General features: G+C 35.6%; 3 protein-coding genes and 1 long non-coding RNA gene across 4 annotated transcripts; 3 read left to right on the top strand and 1 right to left on the bottom strand.

Annotated features, from left to right (window-relative positions):
• The first annotated feature begins 380 nt into the window (after positions 1–380).
• LOC104730046 (putative clathrin assembly protein At4g32285) lies at positions 381–3,102 on the top strand. Its single transcript, XM_010449110.3, has 2 exons — positions 381–890; positions 993–3,102. Exon 2 carries the CDS (start codon positions 1,021–1,023, stop codon positions 2,935–2,937), a length of 1,917 nt encoding a protein of 638 aa, XP_010447412.1. The 5' UTR covers positions 381–890; positions 993–1,020; the 3' UTR covers positions 2,938–3,102.
• A 1,844-nt stretch (positions 3,103–4,946) lies between these two features.
• On the bottom strand, positions 4,947–6,398 carry LOC104730044 (glycosyltransferase BC10). Its single transcript, XM_010449109.3, has one exon. The coding sequence runs from the start codon at positions 6,233–6,235 to the stop codon at positions 5,078–5,080; it is 1,158 nt and encodes a 385-aa protein (XP_010447411.1). The 5' UTR covers positions 6,236–6,398; the 3' UTR covers positions 4,947–5,077.
• A 1,530-nt stretch (positions 6,399–7,928) lies between these two features.
• Positions 7,929–9,477, top strand: LOC104733182 (uncharacterized). The gene is made up of 4 exons (XM_087478342.1): positions 7,929–8,240; positions 8,369–8,483; positions 8,695–8,809; positions 8,903–9,477. The coding sequence occupies exons 1-4, from the start codon at positions 8,140–8,142 to the stop codon at positions 9,295–9,297; spliced, it is 726 nt and encodes a 241-aa protein (XP_087334468.1). The 5' UTR covers positions 7,929–8,139; the 3' UTR covers positions 9,298–9,477.
• Positions 9,478–11,764: 2,287 nt separating this feature from the next.
• Positions 11,765–12,513, top strand: LOC147930159 (uncharacterized). Its single transcript, XR_015574389.1, has 2 exons — positions 11,765–11,903; positions 12,026–12,513. It is a non-coding gene; the product is annotated as an uncharacterized LOC147930159 (long non-coding RNA).
• The last annotated feature ends 3,525 nt before the right edge of the window (positions 12,514–16,038 follow it).

Genomic DNA, 16,038 nt, shown 5'->3' with positions numbered 1-16,038 from the left:
TAAGAATTCATGAGTTGTCAGTGACTAGCTAGCGAACATCGACTTTTGTGGTTTATGGAATTGAAAATCTTTAGAGACTTGTTTGATTGTGAGAAAACCAGAAAAAACATAAGAATGTGATGGTTGCAGAAACCATGATAATGATGAGTGATTTCCATGTCGTATATCTAAAAGTCATACAATTTTTAAGAAGCTTAAAAGTAAAAAAATTATGATTGATCTTAACTTAAAATATGTAAACTAAATTTAAAAATATTAGCGAATAAAATATTAATCTTTTTAAAATTATATTTATATATCGCATAAAATAAGACCATAAGTTTATCATCATTAAAGTAACTAAAAAATAATTTGTGGCAAAGAAATTTAATATTTTTGATAAAGAAGTTCCAGTATTTCCCACTACAAATTGAAAATGATTTTCTTTTTCTTTTTTTTGCCAGCAAAAATTGAAAATGATTTTAATGAAAAAAAAAAAAAAAAAAAAAAGAAAAAAAAAGGGACATAATCATTCACTCACCGATACGATCAGTGTTCAGACTTGAGAGATTCGAATCGAGTCGAGACTCGAGAGTCTCGGACAAATACACCGTCAATCTCGGTCACAAAACCAAACCTTCGCAACTCCTTCCTTCCTCTCTTCAGATCAGATCCGACGGTTCTTATCAATCCACGTCACCTTGGACTCTCTTAACTCTCATAAATTGTCTGTCTTGTCGTTTTAGACACTTCATTTTGACTGGTTCGGCGAATCTGACACCTTCCCCTCGCCCGCCCGCCTCAATCTATAGATCTTCACACCCTTCTTCATAATAGATCTCAGATCCCGTCTCCGTCTCTTCCGACGCCGGCGACTACTTCATCTCATCTCCCGCATATCTAGCGAATCGGTATTTCATTAAAAATTGAACATTTCAAATTCATTCGTTGGACTCTCCTCCATCAATTTCTCAACCAAATTGTTTTTTTTTTTCTTTTTCTTTTGATTGAAGAATCCGAATCCGTGAGTTAGTTGGAATCATGGCGCTAAGCATGCGTAAAGCGATCGGAGTAGTCAAGGATCAAACCAGCATCGGTATAGCGAAAGTAGCTAGCAACCTAGCTCCAGATCTGGAAGTTGCGATCGTCAAAGCTACAAGCCACGACGACGATCAATCTAACGAAAAGTACATCCGCGAGATCCTTAGCCTTACTTCACTCTCACGTGGTTACGTCCACGCCTGTGTCATTTCCGTCTCACGCCGTCTCAAGAAGACACGTGACTGGATCGTTGCTCTCAAGGCTCTTATGCTCGTTCACCGTCTTCTTAACGAAGGTGATCCTCTCTTTCAAGAAGAGATCCTTCACGCTACGAGACGAGGTACTAGGATTCTTAACATGTCTGATTTTCGTGATGAGGCTCATTCTAGCTCTTGGGATCACTCTGCTTTCGTTAGAACGTATGCTAGTTACTTGGATCAGAGGCTTGAGTTAGCTCTTTTTGAGAGAAAGGGGAAGTCTGGTGGTGGTTCTGGTGGTAGTAGTAGTCATCAAAGCAATGGGGATGATGGTTATGGTCGGTTTAGGGATGACTTTAGATCTCCTCCTCCAAGAAGTTATGATTACGAGAGTGGTAATGGTTTTGGTATGCCTAAGAGGTCTCGTTCTTTTGGAGATATGAATGAGATTGGAGGAGGGAGAGATGAGAAGAAATCAGTTACTCCTTTAAGAGAGATGACACCTGAGAGGATTTTTGGAAAGATGGGTCATTTGCAGAGGCTGCTTGATAGGTTTTTATCTTGTCGTCCTACTGGTTTAGCTAAAAACAGCAGGATGATCTTGATTGCTATGTACCCTGTTGTGAAAGAAAGCTTTAGGCTTTACGCTGACATCTGTGAAGTCTTGGCTGTTCTGCTTGACAAGTTTTTCGATATGGAGTATACTGATTGTGTTAAGGCCTTTGATGCTTATGCTAGTTCCGCTAAACAGATTGATGAGCTCATTGCGTTTTATCATTGGTGTAAGGACACTGGCGTGGCGAGATCTTCTGAGTATCCTGAGGTTCAGAGGATCACGAGCAAGCTGTTGGAGACATTAGAAGAGTTTGTGAGAGACAGAGCCAAGAGGGCTAAAAGTCCTGAGCGGAAAGAGATTGAAGCTCCTCCTCCTCCTGCTGCTCCGGTTGAAGAGCCAGTGGTTGATATGAATGAGATCAAAGCGCTTCCTCCTCCAGAGAATTACACTCCTCCACCTCCACCTGCGCCAGAGCCTAAACCGCAGCAACCACAAGTAACCGAAGATCTAGTCAACTTGAGAGAAGATAATGTCACTGGTGATGACCAAGGGAACAAGTTTGCTCTTGCGCTTTTTGCGGGTCCGCCAGGTAATAACGGCAAATGGGAAGCTTTCCCTTCTGATAACGGCGTGACATCAGCTTGGCAGAATCCAGCTGCAGAGATTGGGAAGGCTGATTGGGAACTAGCATTGGTCGAGACAGCTAGTAATCTAGAGAATCAGAAAGCCGCAATGGGTGGTGGTTTAGATCCGTTGTTACTCAATGGGATGTACGATCAAGGAGCTGTTAGACAACACGTTAGCACCTCAGAGTTAACCGGTGGAAGTTCAAGCAGCGTAGCACTTCCTTTACCGGGTAAAAACAGCCATATACTAGCACTCCCTGCACCAGATGGAACCGTTCAGCAAGTGAACCAAGACCCTTTCGCTGCGTCCTTGACCATCCCGCCTCCTTCGTACGTGCAAATGGCTGAGATGGACAAAAAGCAATATCTATTGACTCAGGAGCAGCAGTTATGGCAGCAATATCAGCAAGAAGGAATGAGAGGTCAAGCTAGTTTGGCCAAGATGGGTCCAGCCCCAACCGCAATGCCTTATGGGATGCCGCCTGTTAACGGAATGGGACCGCCTCCTATGGGGTATTACTACAACAACCCTTACTGATTTCATTCATTTTGTTTGTTTTTTTTTTTTATTACATATATTTTTCGACCAATGTAGATGTGTTATAATCTGGTTTCTTCTTGTATGTTTCCTGATCTTGCCTCCTGTTATTGAACTTGTGAGACTTTGCCTCTTTTGAGTATTGATTAATAATGCATTTATACATTTGTTGTTTCTTTTTAGTTCTTTCTACAACTTAGCTTGGTTAGGTTTGGTTTTTAGTTGGGTGAAAGCTAACGAGAGGTAAAAATAACTATCAGGTGATCAACCGTATTTGTCGCTTTCTGATGAATATGGAAGCTTTTACTATTTATTCATATTACTTTAGGAAGAAGTAATTATAGAACATTGTAATCAAAGTTCTCTTCATGAAATTTGATTCGTGTAACATTGTGCATAGGATGCATTTTTCTAACATTGTTGGATCTTATTGACGATGATACAATGTATCTTATTAACAATGGGATATTGGAATGGGCATATCCAACTAATAAGCATATTTCATGTTTCTAGTGAAGATAATGGACCGTTTAAATTGACTCGTTAAAATCAATCACTTGGTCCCCAAAAACAATTTTTTTTTTGTTATCTCTGTATCGAAAACTCCAATATTTGATAACAACAGGCATAGATGATAGATGTAGGCATATAGCACGATAAAATAATATCTATTCTCTTGATACATACACACACACACAAACAAATGAATGGACTTGGACTTTGATTTAGTGCTTTATGAACTGTCTTTGACATGTCATAATCTGGATTTAAAACTTAGCATATTGCAAGACAAAAGTCGACCTTTGACATTGGATAATCACGAGTAAACTCGCATGTCCAATAATTGAATGGTAGAAATGCATCTATCATCTATGAGTTACTGGACCCTATAAGAGCTAATTGACTGATGAAAAACTTGTGAAGTACGTATAAAGTTTCTTGAAACATATAACTATAGAAGGAAAGCCATTATTTGATGTTCCCTTTTTATAGTACTTCCGTATTGATGTTGTATGTGTTAAAAGTTTGGAAATGTAACCAAAATATGATAGCGTTTCTGTAACAATGAAATTCTCTACATGAATTAACCATCAAAGAAAGCTAACTCGAAAGAAGCAAAAGGAACCCCTCCCCTATCAATATCATGGTTTCTTGTACGCAACATGCCATAACTCGCTTGCTCCACAAAACAGAGGAAGACAATGATGAACATGAACCATTTCATCGTCGCATCTCTTTTATATTCGAATATTCTTTCTCTTGTAAAAGATCTTGAACTAAAGGTTTAATTAGTGAATTGCTGAACCTCCAGCTTTGATGCACTCAAGATCAACACAAGATTTCGAGGGAACTCAACACGTGCATGTGTGGTGCTCATGTTCGTTCTATTACTTTCATGAATGAGATAAATTGATTTGGTAATCTGAAGTGTTTTCTCAACAGAATCGTAAATCCTTACCCCCTAAACCATGAAATTAAATTCACCAAAATAATAAGCTAACGAAAGAAAGTCACCGAGATGCAATTTTATTCTTTAACTGTCTGTCACGCGATTCATGGCTTGTAGTTGTCAACTTTTTGTAATTTCATTGAAAAAAGTGAAAGGACAAAAAGAGCACGAGGCAAAGACGATGATTATGGGTGTGTGGTCTTTAAGCGACAGCCAAACTCGAGTGTTGACGAATCTAAGCCCCATCTTCCGCAAGCGCAAACTTATACTATTACTAGTCCTTCCCTATGTAATCTTTAGATAGTAATTAATGATAAATTTGAAGCTGTACATTTATCCATTTCATTTTGCCAAATTTCCCTCTTGCATAAATCCAGTGTAAAGTCAAAACAGACATCACTTTCATGGCTCTGTTAAGTATTAATATCTCTCTTTTCTCTATCAACTGTTTTCGTCAGACCGCAACAATGTATAATGGTAAGGTTTTTAATATGTGCAACGATTTGCTAAAAAGGATGAGATTCGACCAGGACGAGTACTATACTTTACTCTAAGATAATGGTAGGACTTGGGTTTTCGTTATTTCGATCCCAACTTACCTATTTTTTAAAATTACAATTACACTATAACTAAAACTGAATTTACAACAATGACATTAGAGAGAAAACCATTCACACAACACTCACTCACTCACACACTTCCAGCTGAGTCATTGAACAAAACGGTTCTAGCCATACCAAACAACGGCTCGAAAGCATCCGGAGAAAACTTCCTAGCGAACAGAAACGGATCCATCCGCTCAACCGCAGACCATTCTGAACCGTTGATTCCATCCTCACCGTATCTTGGTCGAGTCTTTCTAAGCCGTTCGATCAACTCAGGCACGACCTCCTCGGCCTCGTACATACGCGGGTGACCATCGACGTTCACAGTCCAATCCACGTGAGTCAGCGTTGCGGGCACACATCCACGTGGATCCCTCATATTAAGAAGGGTAGGAAAGTAATTTTCTTCAGGATAGCACGTGTCTTCCCGCACGCACGTCTGGTTAAACTTAGCCCATATACGCCGATCACGCGCCACCACACGCGCGTGTCTCCGTTTCAGAACCCAGAACTGAGACCCGATGCGGAACTCCTCGAGCGTCACTTCCGGAAGCATGGCCTCGTCACCACGCGCAGCCCATCTATCGAACTTCCACGGCTCGTCTTTGAGTATCTCGATGAAGCTCTTACGAGACGAGACCAGTGTCTTGTAAGTGAAGTCAAAGGAGCGAATCGGTACGCACGAAGGCGAGATTAGGGCAAACATGTAGTTCAACGGATCGTCGAGAAGCGCGTGTGCTATTAACCGACGCGCCGCCGCTGCTAGAGATGGTGTGAGTCTACTCGAAGGTTTAGAGTGAATGACTCGGTTCTTAAACACGCCGGAGAAAGGCGGGTCGTATTTTCGGGTCGGATCCGCGTGAACGTAGACATTGTAAAGATCTTTGGAGCTTCCACTGAAGTACATCTCCCAGAGTGGCGCGAACGGAAGAGGCGACGTCGTTAAGTACATGAAAGCCAATTTCCGGGTCGAACCGGGAGGGAGATTCGGGTTAACCCGTGAAGCTAGCCGTAGAAGTGGCTCGTCGTCTTTAGGAAGCGGCTGTCGAAACCGAACCACCGGAGGAGAAGAAACAGAGTCGGGGACATTTCTAGAGTAGAGAGAGAAGACGGAGAGAGAGCGGAAACTACCAAACTCCGGCGAAACAAAGCCGGTGAGTTCTCGCTGAATTGTGAAGATGACAGCCACCGGAAGACAAAGAAACAAAGCGCAGAAGAGAGGAAACAACGTCGGAGATAGCATCTCTGGACTCTGATTAGGAAAATCAAAAGAACTCAGTGACTGCTTTTGGCTTTTGTCTGAGAGAGAGAGAGTGGGATTTGGTGCAACTTGTATCTTACATTAGGCAAAATTTAATATTTTAAATTTTCGAGTACTAATTATAGAATATATTCATTCAATTCAATGGCGTTTCATATTTGGAATGTTACTTCTTTATATAGAAAAATATATTTTTGTTTTCTTTGTGTCATTTAGTGGGGTTATTGGTTTAAGATTTGAGTAGAGTTTTAAAAATTTTAAAATTTATGTAAAATATGTTGTTATTAGAATATGTGTTATTAGAATATGTGTTATTAGATTTATAAAAAGTCATTTAAAATTTTAATAAATATGAGTTATTGGATTTAGATTTTTATAAAGTCATTAAAAGTTTTGTGTTATTTAATTAAAACAAAATAATTTAGGATTGTTAATGAGTTCAATTATTATGTTATTGATTCATGATTTTAAACATTTTTTTTACAAAATAAAATTATGGAAAATATTATAAAAATATAAGGATTGTCTGGAGGACTTTACAAGATTTTAGAAAACAGCCAACAGAAATAATTTTTAACAATCTTTCATTTTATTTATTCATTTTTATTATTTTGTTAAACTCTTCAAAAATTTTTATAAATCTCAAACCAATATCATCCCTTAATAATATTACATAACGTTCTTAAATTTTGTTTGGCCACAATAATTCGCCTAATAACATGATCACTGGTGGTACTATTTTTATCCAAAAAGAGTAGTATGAAATGAATTCTCTTTTGGTTTTCATTTCTTGTACTTTTTCATCAGTTTGTAATAAATGAATCGACTAGAGATCATAGCCCACACAATATAATGTTTGATTGTGTAAATACGAATATATTCGTTGATTAGTGTTAAAGTTAACATTAAAGGATTCAATTAACTATTCGATTTATGGAGAGGTCCTTAGTTTATACACGTGGAGAGATTAAAACCGTTGGATAAGGTAGCTTCTAAATGGCATCATCACGTGGCTGCGTGGATTTTCGTAATCGTATCCGTTTTAGGAAACGTTTTTGTCTCGAAGGCAACAGGTTTGGTTTTTTGGATACGAGTTTCTCTGTACGGTGGTCCACGTGGCCGACATGCATTAAGAGTTGGGCCTTGAAATCTGACTTTTTGGGCCTTACACTAACGACGAGGCACATACACACTTAGGTGGTTTTCTTCCTTCTGAGTTCTTTTTAGTTAGGATGATGGGTCTTCAAATTTTACTCTATTTTATTTGTTGTCAGCAACAAGATTTTATTTTATTTTTGTAAATTCGTATATAAAATAATTAGTTTTGTCGTCATCGTGAATGTTTCAATGTCAGAGAAAATTATGGCTTAGAAGTGGTACGAAAGCAATTCTCAAGATTTCCTTTATTTTTACTTCAACCAAACGATTTGCTTTTTTTTTTTGCTGTTTTGTAAAACTAACCTATATGCATTAGAGATGAGACCACTAAAAATGTGAAAGGCGGATCCAGTCCTTAATAATACATGATTGGAACATATCTCAAGTTAGACGCAAGTTGTCCTATTTAAATTGACCAGTCACAGTCCTCCAAAAAAATCAATCAAACAGTTACATGATGCTAGTAGGTGAATGCTATAGTTTTTATTTAGTAAATTATTGGACTGCAACCCTATACAGAGAGTAGTAGGCCAGAGACCATTAAAAAAAGTTTAGGTGGACTAAACCGAACCGGACCGGACCGGACCAATTGACAGGACTATCTCCTCTCTCCCCCACACTCAAATTATTGAGAGAAGTGAAACTGAGGAGAGGGGAAAGACAAAAACAATCTCACTTTGTTTCTTTTTTTTCTCTCTCTCACTCATAGAAAAAGAAAGTGGTGGAAGATGCCCAGACCAGGGCCAAGACCGTACGACTGTATCAGAAGAGCTTGGCATAGTGACAGACACCAACCCATGAGGGGTTTGCTCATCCAAGAGATTTTCAGGTCATCTTCTCTCACTCACTCACTTTGTATCTCTATCTGTTTATATGTATAGGTATGTGCATGTCTTTTCTTTGTGGTGTTTGTTTTCTTCAGCTCAATTCTTCTTTGAATTCTTTTTTTTTATATAGGATTGTTTGTGAGATTCATAGCCAATCCACAAAGAAGAACACAGAATGGCAAGAGAAGCTCCCTGTGGTTGTCTTGAGAGCTGAAGAAATCATGTATTCCAAAGCCAATTCTGAGGTTTTCTTCTTTACATTTTAATTTTCTATATTTGGATTTTTTTGTTCAAAGAAAGATTTGTTTCTCAATTGCTTTTTATTGCCCTCTTTGAACAGTGAGATTTAATGCAACTATTTATGGAATTGATAGAGAGAATATTAGATTTGTACTTAATTAATGTGTTCCATTTGGAGAATCTTTTTGATATACTTGTAGTGGCTTTTTATGTTAGGCTGAGTATATGGACCTGAAGACCCTTTTAGACCGTACAAACGAAGCCATCAACACCATCATACGGCTTGATGAGACCACCGAAACTGGGGAATATCTTCAGCCTTGTATAGAAGGTATACAATTACAATCTCTGTTTATTCTGAGTTCTTGAGGATTATTTTGCTCAAATCATTGAGCAAGTCTTGTTTTTTTTTTTTTTTTTGTAGCTGCATTGCATTTGGGGTGCACGCCAAGGAAAACTCCAAGGAGCCAACGGAACATTAACCCGAGATGTTATCTTAGCCAAGACTCAACTAACTTGAACAACATTTTGTCCCAAGTTTTCATGAAACCGAACCACTTTGTTCCAAAGAATCTTGTTGCAGTAGCACAAGAGAAACGGGTCGAGAAATGTTCTGTTTCCAAGTACTCAGCCTACCCTTTATGCTATTCATTCCTGCAAATCCCTGACTCGTGCAAGTCCAAGAACAGCAGACCAGCGAGTGTCAAAGATGCAGCAAGTGGCATTACCTTTGGTGGGTGTGAATGTGATCTGTCTCTGCGCTTAGGTCCTAGTAAGCCTACTCAAAAACGAAGTAAGATCAGCAACAACAACAGCTGAAAAGCAGGGCAAAGATTGAGTTTTGTTTAGCGAGTCTTGTGTCAGAAGGAATGTGTTACGCTTATTAGTTAGGTCGTTTAGTTTCCACTCTAGGTTTTAGGTGTTTGTAACCATGTAAATAGAGAGAGATGAAGTAAACAAAAAAATAGTCCAATGAAACTCTTCTTCTCCTTTCACCTACATCAGTCTCGAATCGCCAGACTTCATGATGTACCTTTTGCATTGCACAGTTCGAGAAGTGCCCATTCTACACCTCTGCTTTCACAACAAGCATAGTAAATGCCCTACATGGGCTACATTGGATTCTCCACCGAGAGACGCTTGTTAGACAGACTCCGTCTGATCCTTTGGCGACCGATGATGACTCTAGGACTGATATGGGCTTTTCTGAGTCAACTCAATTTAGGCCCATTTAGTTGCCAGTGGGCTGAAAATTAATTGTTTGTAGTTTGTACGATAGAAAATCTCAGTGAACAATCTCACATGAGATTCAAAGATACAGATAATTAATTAACTATATAAGTGAAGATTGTTGTATGATTTCATATCATTATCCAGCTGTACTACATTTAGACTCGGATTTGAATCAAAGAAGAAAAATCTTAGATGCAAAAAACAATCTCAACAACCAAATCTTTTGTATAAATATGAATACATATTTTGAGATAGACAAATGTACTTTGCACATATTCTAACTTATAAAAAAGAAAGGGAAGGAAGATATTTCTCTTTTATCAAAAGTTAAAAACCATTGAACCAATTTCAATTCAAGAAGCATAATTAAACTAATTAATTCCTTGACAACCTGGAAGACCTCGTAAATTTCCAATTTCACCTAATTCGAATCTTAATAAACCAGTGTGGAACGAAACCCTTATCAGCATTTTCCCTAGCAGTCCATTGTTGAAAATTTGGCAAAGTAAGATTTTAAAATAGGGTAAGCTTTTTGTTATTTACTCATTTTTGTCACAAAAGTTACTTCTCATTGGAAAGCTTTTCTTTCTCATTGCCCAACCTCGTCCAATAAGATATTTATATATAAGTACAAGAAACAAAATAATACATACTTTATGTCTTACCTAAAAGTTGATCCAAGTAGTTCCAATTTTATTAAATCGTGAACCAATTGACTCTCTACGTATTGGTTTGACACGAAAGGACCGTTCTCATGGATTCTAATTATTAGTTATATAATAATAGTAGCAATTATTATATTTCTTGGACTTAAACGAACCATTATTGATGAATTAGGTAATAACTAAATAAAAAAATGCAGAGAGAAATCTTAGTCATATGTTGACGGTTTCCACGTTCATGATGATATCAAATGAGATCATTCGTATGATTGTAGTGGAAGAGACATGACGAACTATACCGATATGTTAAGATATGATTTTTATTTTGTTAAAAATGATATGCTAAGATAAGATTTGTTGATTCTTGTAAACACACATGCCTACATACGTAATAATCTATGCATTCTTAAAAATCATGATGTATCATGATACATGTAACATACACTACAAGAAAACATACTGAAATCCTACTAAATTTCCTACCAAAATTTTGGTAAGACAAATTTCCTACCAAAAACTTACAATTATTTTACGAAAAACAGTTGTTAAAGGAAATTGAGAGGAAAATTCCTACGAAATTTAATCGTAAGAAATTTGTAGGAAATTTCCTACAAAATTCTTTCAAAACATAACATCGTAGAAAATTTTGAAGGAAAATGGAACAAATTAAATAGGAAAAGAGGGGTTAGGAATTTGGTAGGAATATTTCTTTCTAATTTCCTACGAAAAATATACTGAAGATATTTAGTAGGAAACTCGTAGAAACGTTTTCCTTCTAATTTTTTACGAAATATGTTTCCTACCAAATTCCTACTAATTGAAGAAATGTTTTCTACCAACTTACTTCAAAATAGTTAGTCGTAGGAAAATTGTAGGTTTTATTTATTTAATTCATTTACTTATAAATTTAAAATCATTTATATATATATATATATATTGAGTTTACATTTACAAAATATTTTTTTATCTATTTACTTATAAATTTAAATCTCTACTACCTATAAATTACAAAATAAATCAATAAACTTTTTCAAACTTAACCCTTAAAGTTTTAAATAAAGTCATTTTCTTAATCCTAAAACACTAACCCAATAATTTATTTATTTTAGTCAGATATTAGAAGATTATTTTCAAAATAAAATTTTAGAACAAATATACTGGTTTCCATTAAAATTCCTATAATTATGGCTTTCTTACACATTAATATAATAATTAGTGAAAGCTTCTTATTGGCTAATATACTGAAATAAGGATTGCACTGTCCACCGTTGATATTTTAAATCCAACGGCCTATATCTTCTTCTTCCTTTTCTCTTCTTCTCCTATGTCTCTTCTACTCCACCGATGAAACACAAGTTCTTTACTTTTTTTTTTGAAACACAGACTCATGTCGTCAATTTCAGTCTTGTGACAAACGAGATGATGATAACAAAGAATTCACCAGTATCTTTCTAGCTGTCGTTCACCACCATCATATCTCGAAGCTTCCGCTGCCGTTCACCACCTTATTTTGATCCTCTACAGCTGTGGGTTCGCTCGATGCCACGATTTCAATCTATTACCTTACTTTTGGTTGGTTTTTTCATTTCTTTGAGTTGATGGAATTGATCGATTTTATATTTGATATTTCTGTGTTTTTGTTTGTGTTTCAGATTTGGATCTGATAAAAAAATGACTCATTGAGGGTCTATTGAAGTATTGAATATTTGGTGTTTGGTGGAAGACGAGAGCGGTCTATTGCTAGAGACGGTGGCAGATAAGATCGTTTCATACTGTAGCAGGTTTGGTGGGTCGGCGGTGAGATCTCAACGGCGGGAACCGGATTCTCTCGCCGGGTCTTTCCAAGCCGCTGTGTCTGCCGCAAAGCTTTGGTCCTTGAATCCGCTGGAGCTAATGCCCTGACTCTCTGCTTCCGGTTATACAGCAAGATCCGAGCCTCCGATATGATTCCGGGGAGTATTTCCGATTGCTTCCATTTTATAACTGTGTCCTCATTGTAATCGGTCCAGCCCTAGCCCATTAAGGGGTATTAATTTTAATATATATATATATAGTTAAAATTGTATGGATCTTAAAAGATAAAACTGTATTTGGGATTATGTATTCCTTCAATTGTTAATCAATTTTGAATTTATAAAAATGCAAAACTTATTGGAAACGAGGAAAATTAATTGGGGGGTTTGATCTAGAAAAATAGAATAAAGTTTTGGTAGGAAAAAAGAATGAAGTTGTGGTAGGAAAATAGAATTAAATTTTTGAAGGAATCTGGAGTGAAATATTTCGAAGGAAAACTGAAGGAAATAATTAGAAGGAAAATCGAAGGAAACAGTTTCTTTTGAATATTTCGAAGGAAAATTGACGAAACTGTCTTTCATTGTTCTTTCTTTTCTCCTACGAGATTTCCTTCGAAAGTAGTTTCGTAGGAATTTTGAAAGATATTTCCTTCCAAATTTTCACTAATTTTGATTTCCTTCGGGCTATTTCCTCTTTCGTTTTTCGTAAGAAATTGGTAAGAAATCGTTGTTTCTTACTAATTTCCTTCAATTTCTACGGTAGGAAATCAATCATTTTCTTGTAGTGATATAAGAACTACGTTGTTATTGTTAATTTGTCAACAACATAAGAGATCCTGCTTAAAGAACGAGTTGTTCACTTGTTTGTCAATATAAATAGCAGATATTAGTTTTATAATTAATAGTTTGTATTTTTTATGTAAAACATGTTGTATCTTCTTACAACGGACAAAAAGTTAAGGATACGTTATTTTATGTACACATATTTTCATATGATAAGGAATTCGATGGATAAAGTGTAATTTTATGGCTTCGGAAATACATAGATGATGGTAACAAAATGAGTCAAGCAAGTATTACTAAAATGAGTCAAACAATAATATATATTACTAAAATAATAAAATTCAATATCTTAAATGACAAAAAGAATCAGAAAAGGGTATTTTGAAAATAATGTGTGGAATCAAACATGCTTCAGCTTATGTTTTGTTTTTTTGTCATCTAGAAATTCCAACCCTTGATCCCTAATTTTTAACGTGTTATCTCTAAAAAAAAAAAATTGCAAGATTTTCATGCGGGTGTTTATAGTTATACAAATACGAGTTTTCTCAATATATAAAAGAGAAAGATAAAATGACAAACGATTTGATGAAATATTACAAAAACAATAAAAATAAAAATAAAAAAAAATATTGATGATGGTAACAAAATGAGTCAAGCGATATGTCACGATGACAAGTAATAGCTGTCAACAAACCTTATAAATGTGTGATTAACAAAAATGGTAGTTAAATATTTGGAATCATATGCAAATGTTATTTTTTAAAAGTAAGCAAGTCTTCTTATAAAACTATTCATCATTTTCCATTACCTGCTTTGCAGATCTTTAGACCAGCTCTGTCTTTTCTAATTTTCTTTCTTTTTTTTTTGTGTATAAAGGAATAGACAATGTGTGAATCCAACTTATACTCTCTTTAAAACGAAACTTTCTTGATAAAGTAGCCAGATCAGTTCACATTTTTGTTGTAATTTCACAAATCATTTTGAAAAGAAAACATCTGCTTTAGTATCTTTTATTGATGAATACGTGAAAACTTAGAACTGTACAATGTAGTTTCAAACTTAGAACTATACGGTAATAAATACCGACTCCAACTAAGTAAGATAAGGTTTGTTAAACAATAAAGTTCTACTATGAATAGTGTAAATATATATTTCTAGAATGAATGTGTATATAACTATATATATATACACACATCTAGACTATGTACAACTCCACATCTACACGGAAATCATTGAGACAAAATATATATAAATTCATAGAGCTTATAAATTATAAGTAAAATGACTTATAATTATTATAAAGAAGAAAAAGACTTCTAGAACAAGGTGAGAACGTACGTAGTTATATAACATATATTGATATATTACCTAAATATATAGACAACACTCAGCATATCCAGTTGACATATATAAATGTATAAGTATATACATAAGTATTAAAGATAATGGAAGATGCATGTTTGAGGAAGTTGCATTTAAGGTTTAGGGACGTAGAGACTAGATAGACGTCCTCTTGTGCTATCACTGTTTAAACCACGACGAATCACTCTGATCCGTTTACAATTTAATACTTGTAAGTTTTTTAAATCATTAAAATCTGGAATACACTTGGCGATTGGCCAACTAATTCCTGAATAATTTATAATTGAGGATTTGAATGGGGCATATAGATTGATTGCGGGTCATGGTCATTAAAACCAAGTTTTAACGCCCAACTACATTTACATTTGAGCAATCAATATCAATTATTTAAAACTGAAAATTATAACTACTAATAAAGCATACCCCTCAAAAGAATATATATTGCCCCCTTGTAGTCGGAGGATCTGCGGATGCAAGAGTTGAATAGTAGTATATCTTCTCCAGTACTCTCTCGTATCGCTACAAAATTAATTACATGTCAAAATTTCCAGATGATTAATTGACTTGGTTTACAAAGAGAGAATATAACGATGTAAATAAAAAGGTGGGGAGGTTAAACAACAACGACGATTAGGTATAACCTATGATGAAATTTGAGATTATGAGAATAATTAATGAGATACAAATTCTTTAAGAAATATAGTTAGTGTACGTAGTTTTTTTTTTACTTTGTGTACACCATAAAGTATAATATAGTTTAATGATAGTATATGTAAGAAAAAGGTAAAAATAATGTTCGAGGAAAGAGCTGAACGACGATGAGCAATTGAGCATGCCATGAAAATGGAAAGTTTTATCGAAAACCAGAGATGTAATAGTAAGAAATTAGCATATGATCATCTCTAGATTCGCAAAAAATCATAATTAACGAGAAACCAACCAATAATCTTTCTAATCGTATTCTATTGTACTAGACTAGTAGTAGCAATGTAGCATTTTGTAACGAGCGCCCGATATATTTCAATATGCTGGTATGGTATCTCTCTATCTATCTATGTATAAACAACACACAGAAAACAAGACGTAAGGTGATTTTGCACTTGGGTAGTAGTAGTATTCAATAAGGTTGGCCGTTGGAAAAGGTCGTTTGACATCTCTAAGAAAAGAAAGCTCACATCTTACTTACCCATTAAAAGTCAAACCAAACCACGCGTCGGTCCATTTAATCAACCAGGGGTATATTGGGAATTTTAGCATTGATCTCAATGGGTAAAAGTTAAGTAAGAAAAGTACACGGAGGAGATACGTCTAAGTGCCATCTGGCATCCGTACTCCGTCTTCCCCCAAAAAAAAATACCTTAACAATCTCAAAACCACCTCTTCCAAAAAAATTTCACACTTTACCACGTTCCTCTTCTTTTTTTAGTTTCTCCCCTAAATCTTTATAGTATTATAGTACTATTAAGGTGGTAAAGGTAAGGGTTAGGTACTTATTTGTTGACAAAAAATTTAAAGGTGGGAACTGTTTTCCTTTTCTTACGGTAAAAGTTACTGTAGAAACAGAGGAAGTAGTTCTGTCTTCTGTGTTGAGTCATTCATCATCATCCGTCAAAGTAAGTAAGTAGACACAACATTAAAACCAAACCAAAATATTTTTCACGTTTAATGATGATCCATCTTTGAATTCTAAGAAATAAAGAAGATGTCGCTAAATTATAACATTTCAT

This window comes from Camelina sativa, chromosome 12, assembly GCF_030686135.1.
Source record: "Camelina sativa cultivar CO46 ecotype springtype chromosome 12, ASM3068613v1".
Taxonomy (NCBI): domain Eukaryota; kingdom Viridiplantae; phylum Streptophyta; class Magnoliopsida; order Brassicales; family Brassicaceae; genus Camelina; species Camelina sativa.
Note: the sequence above shows the minus strand (reverse complement) of the source record. Positions and strands in the feature narration are given on the sequence as shown.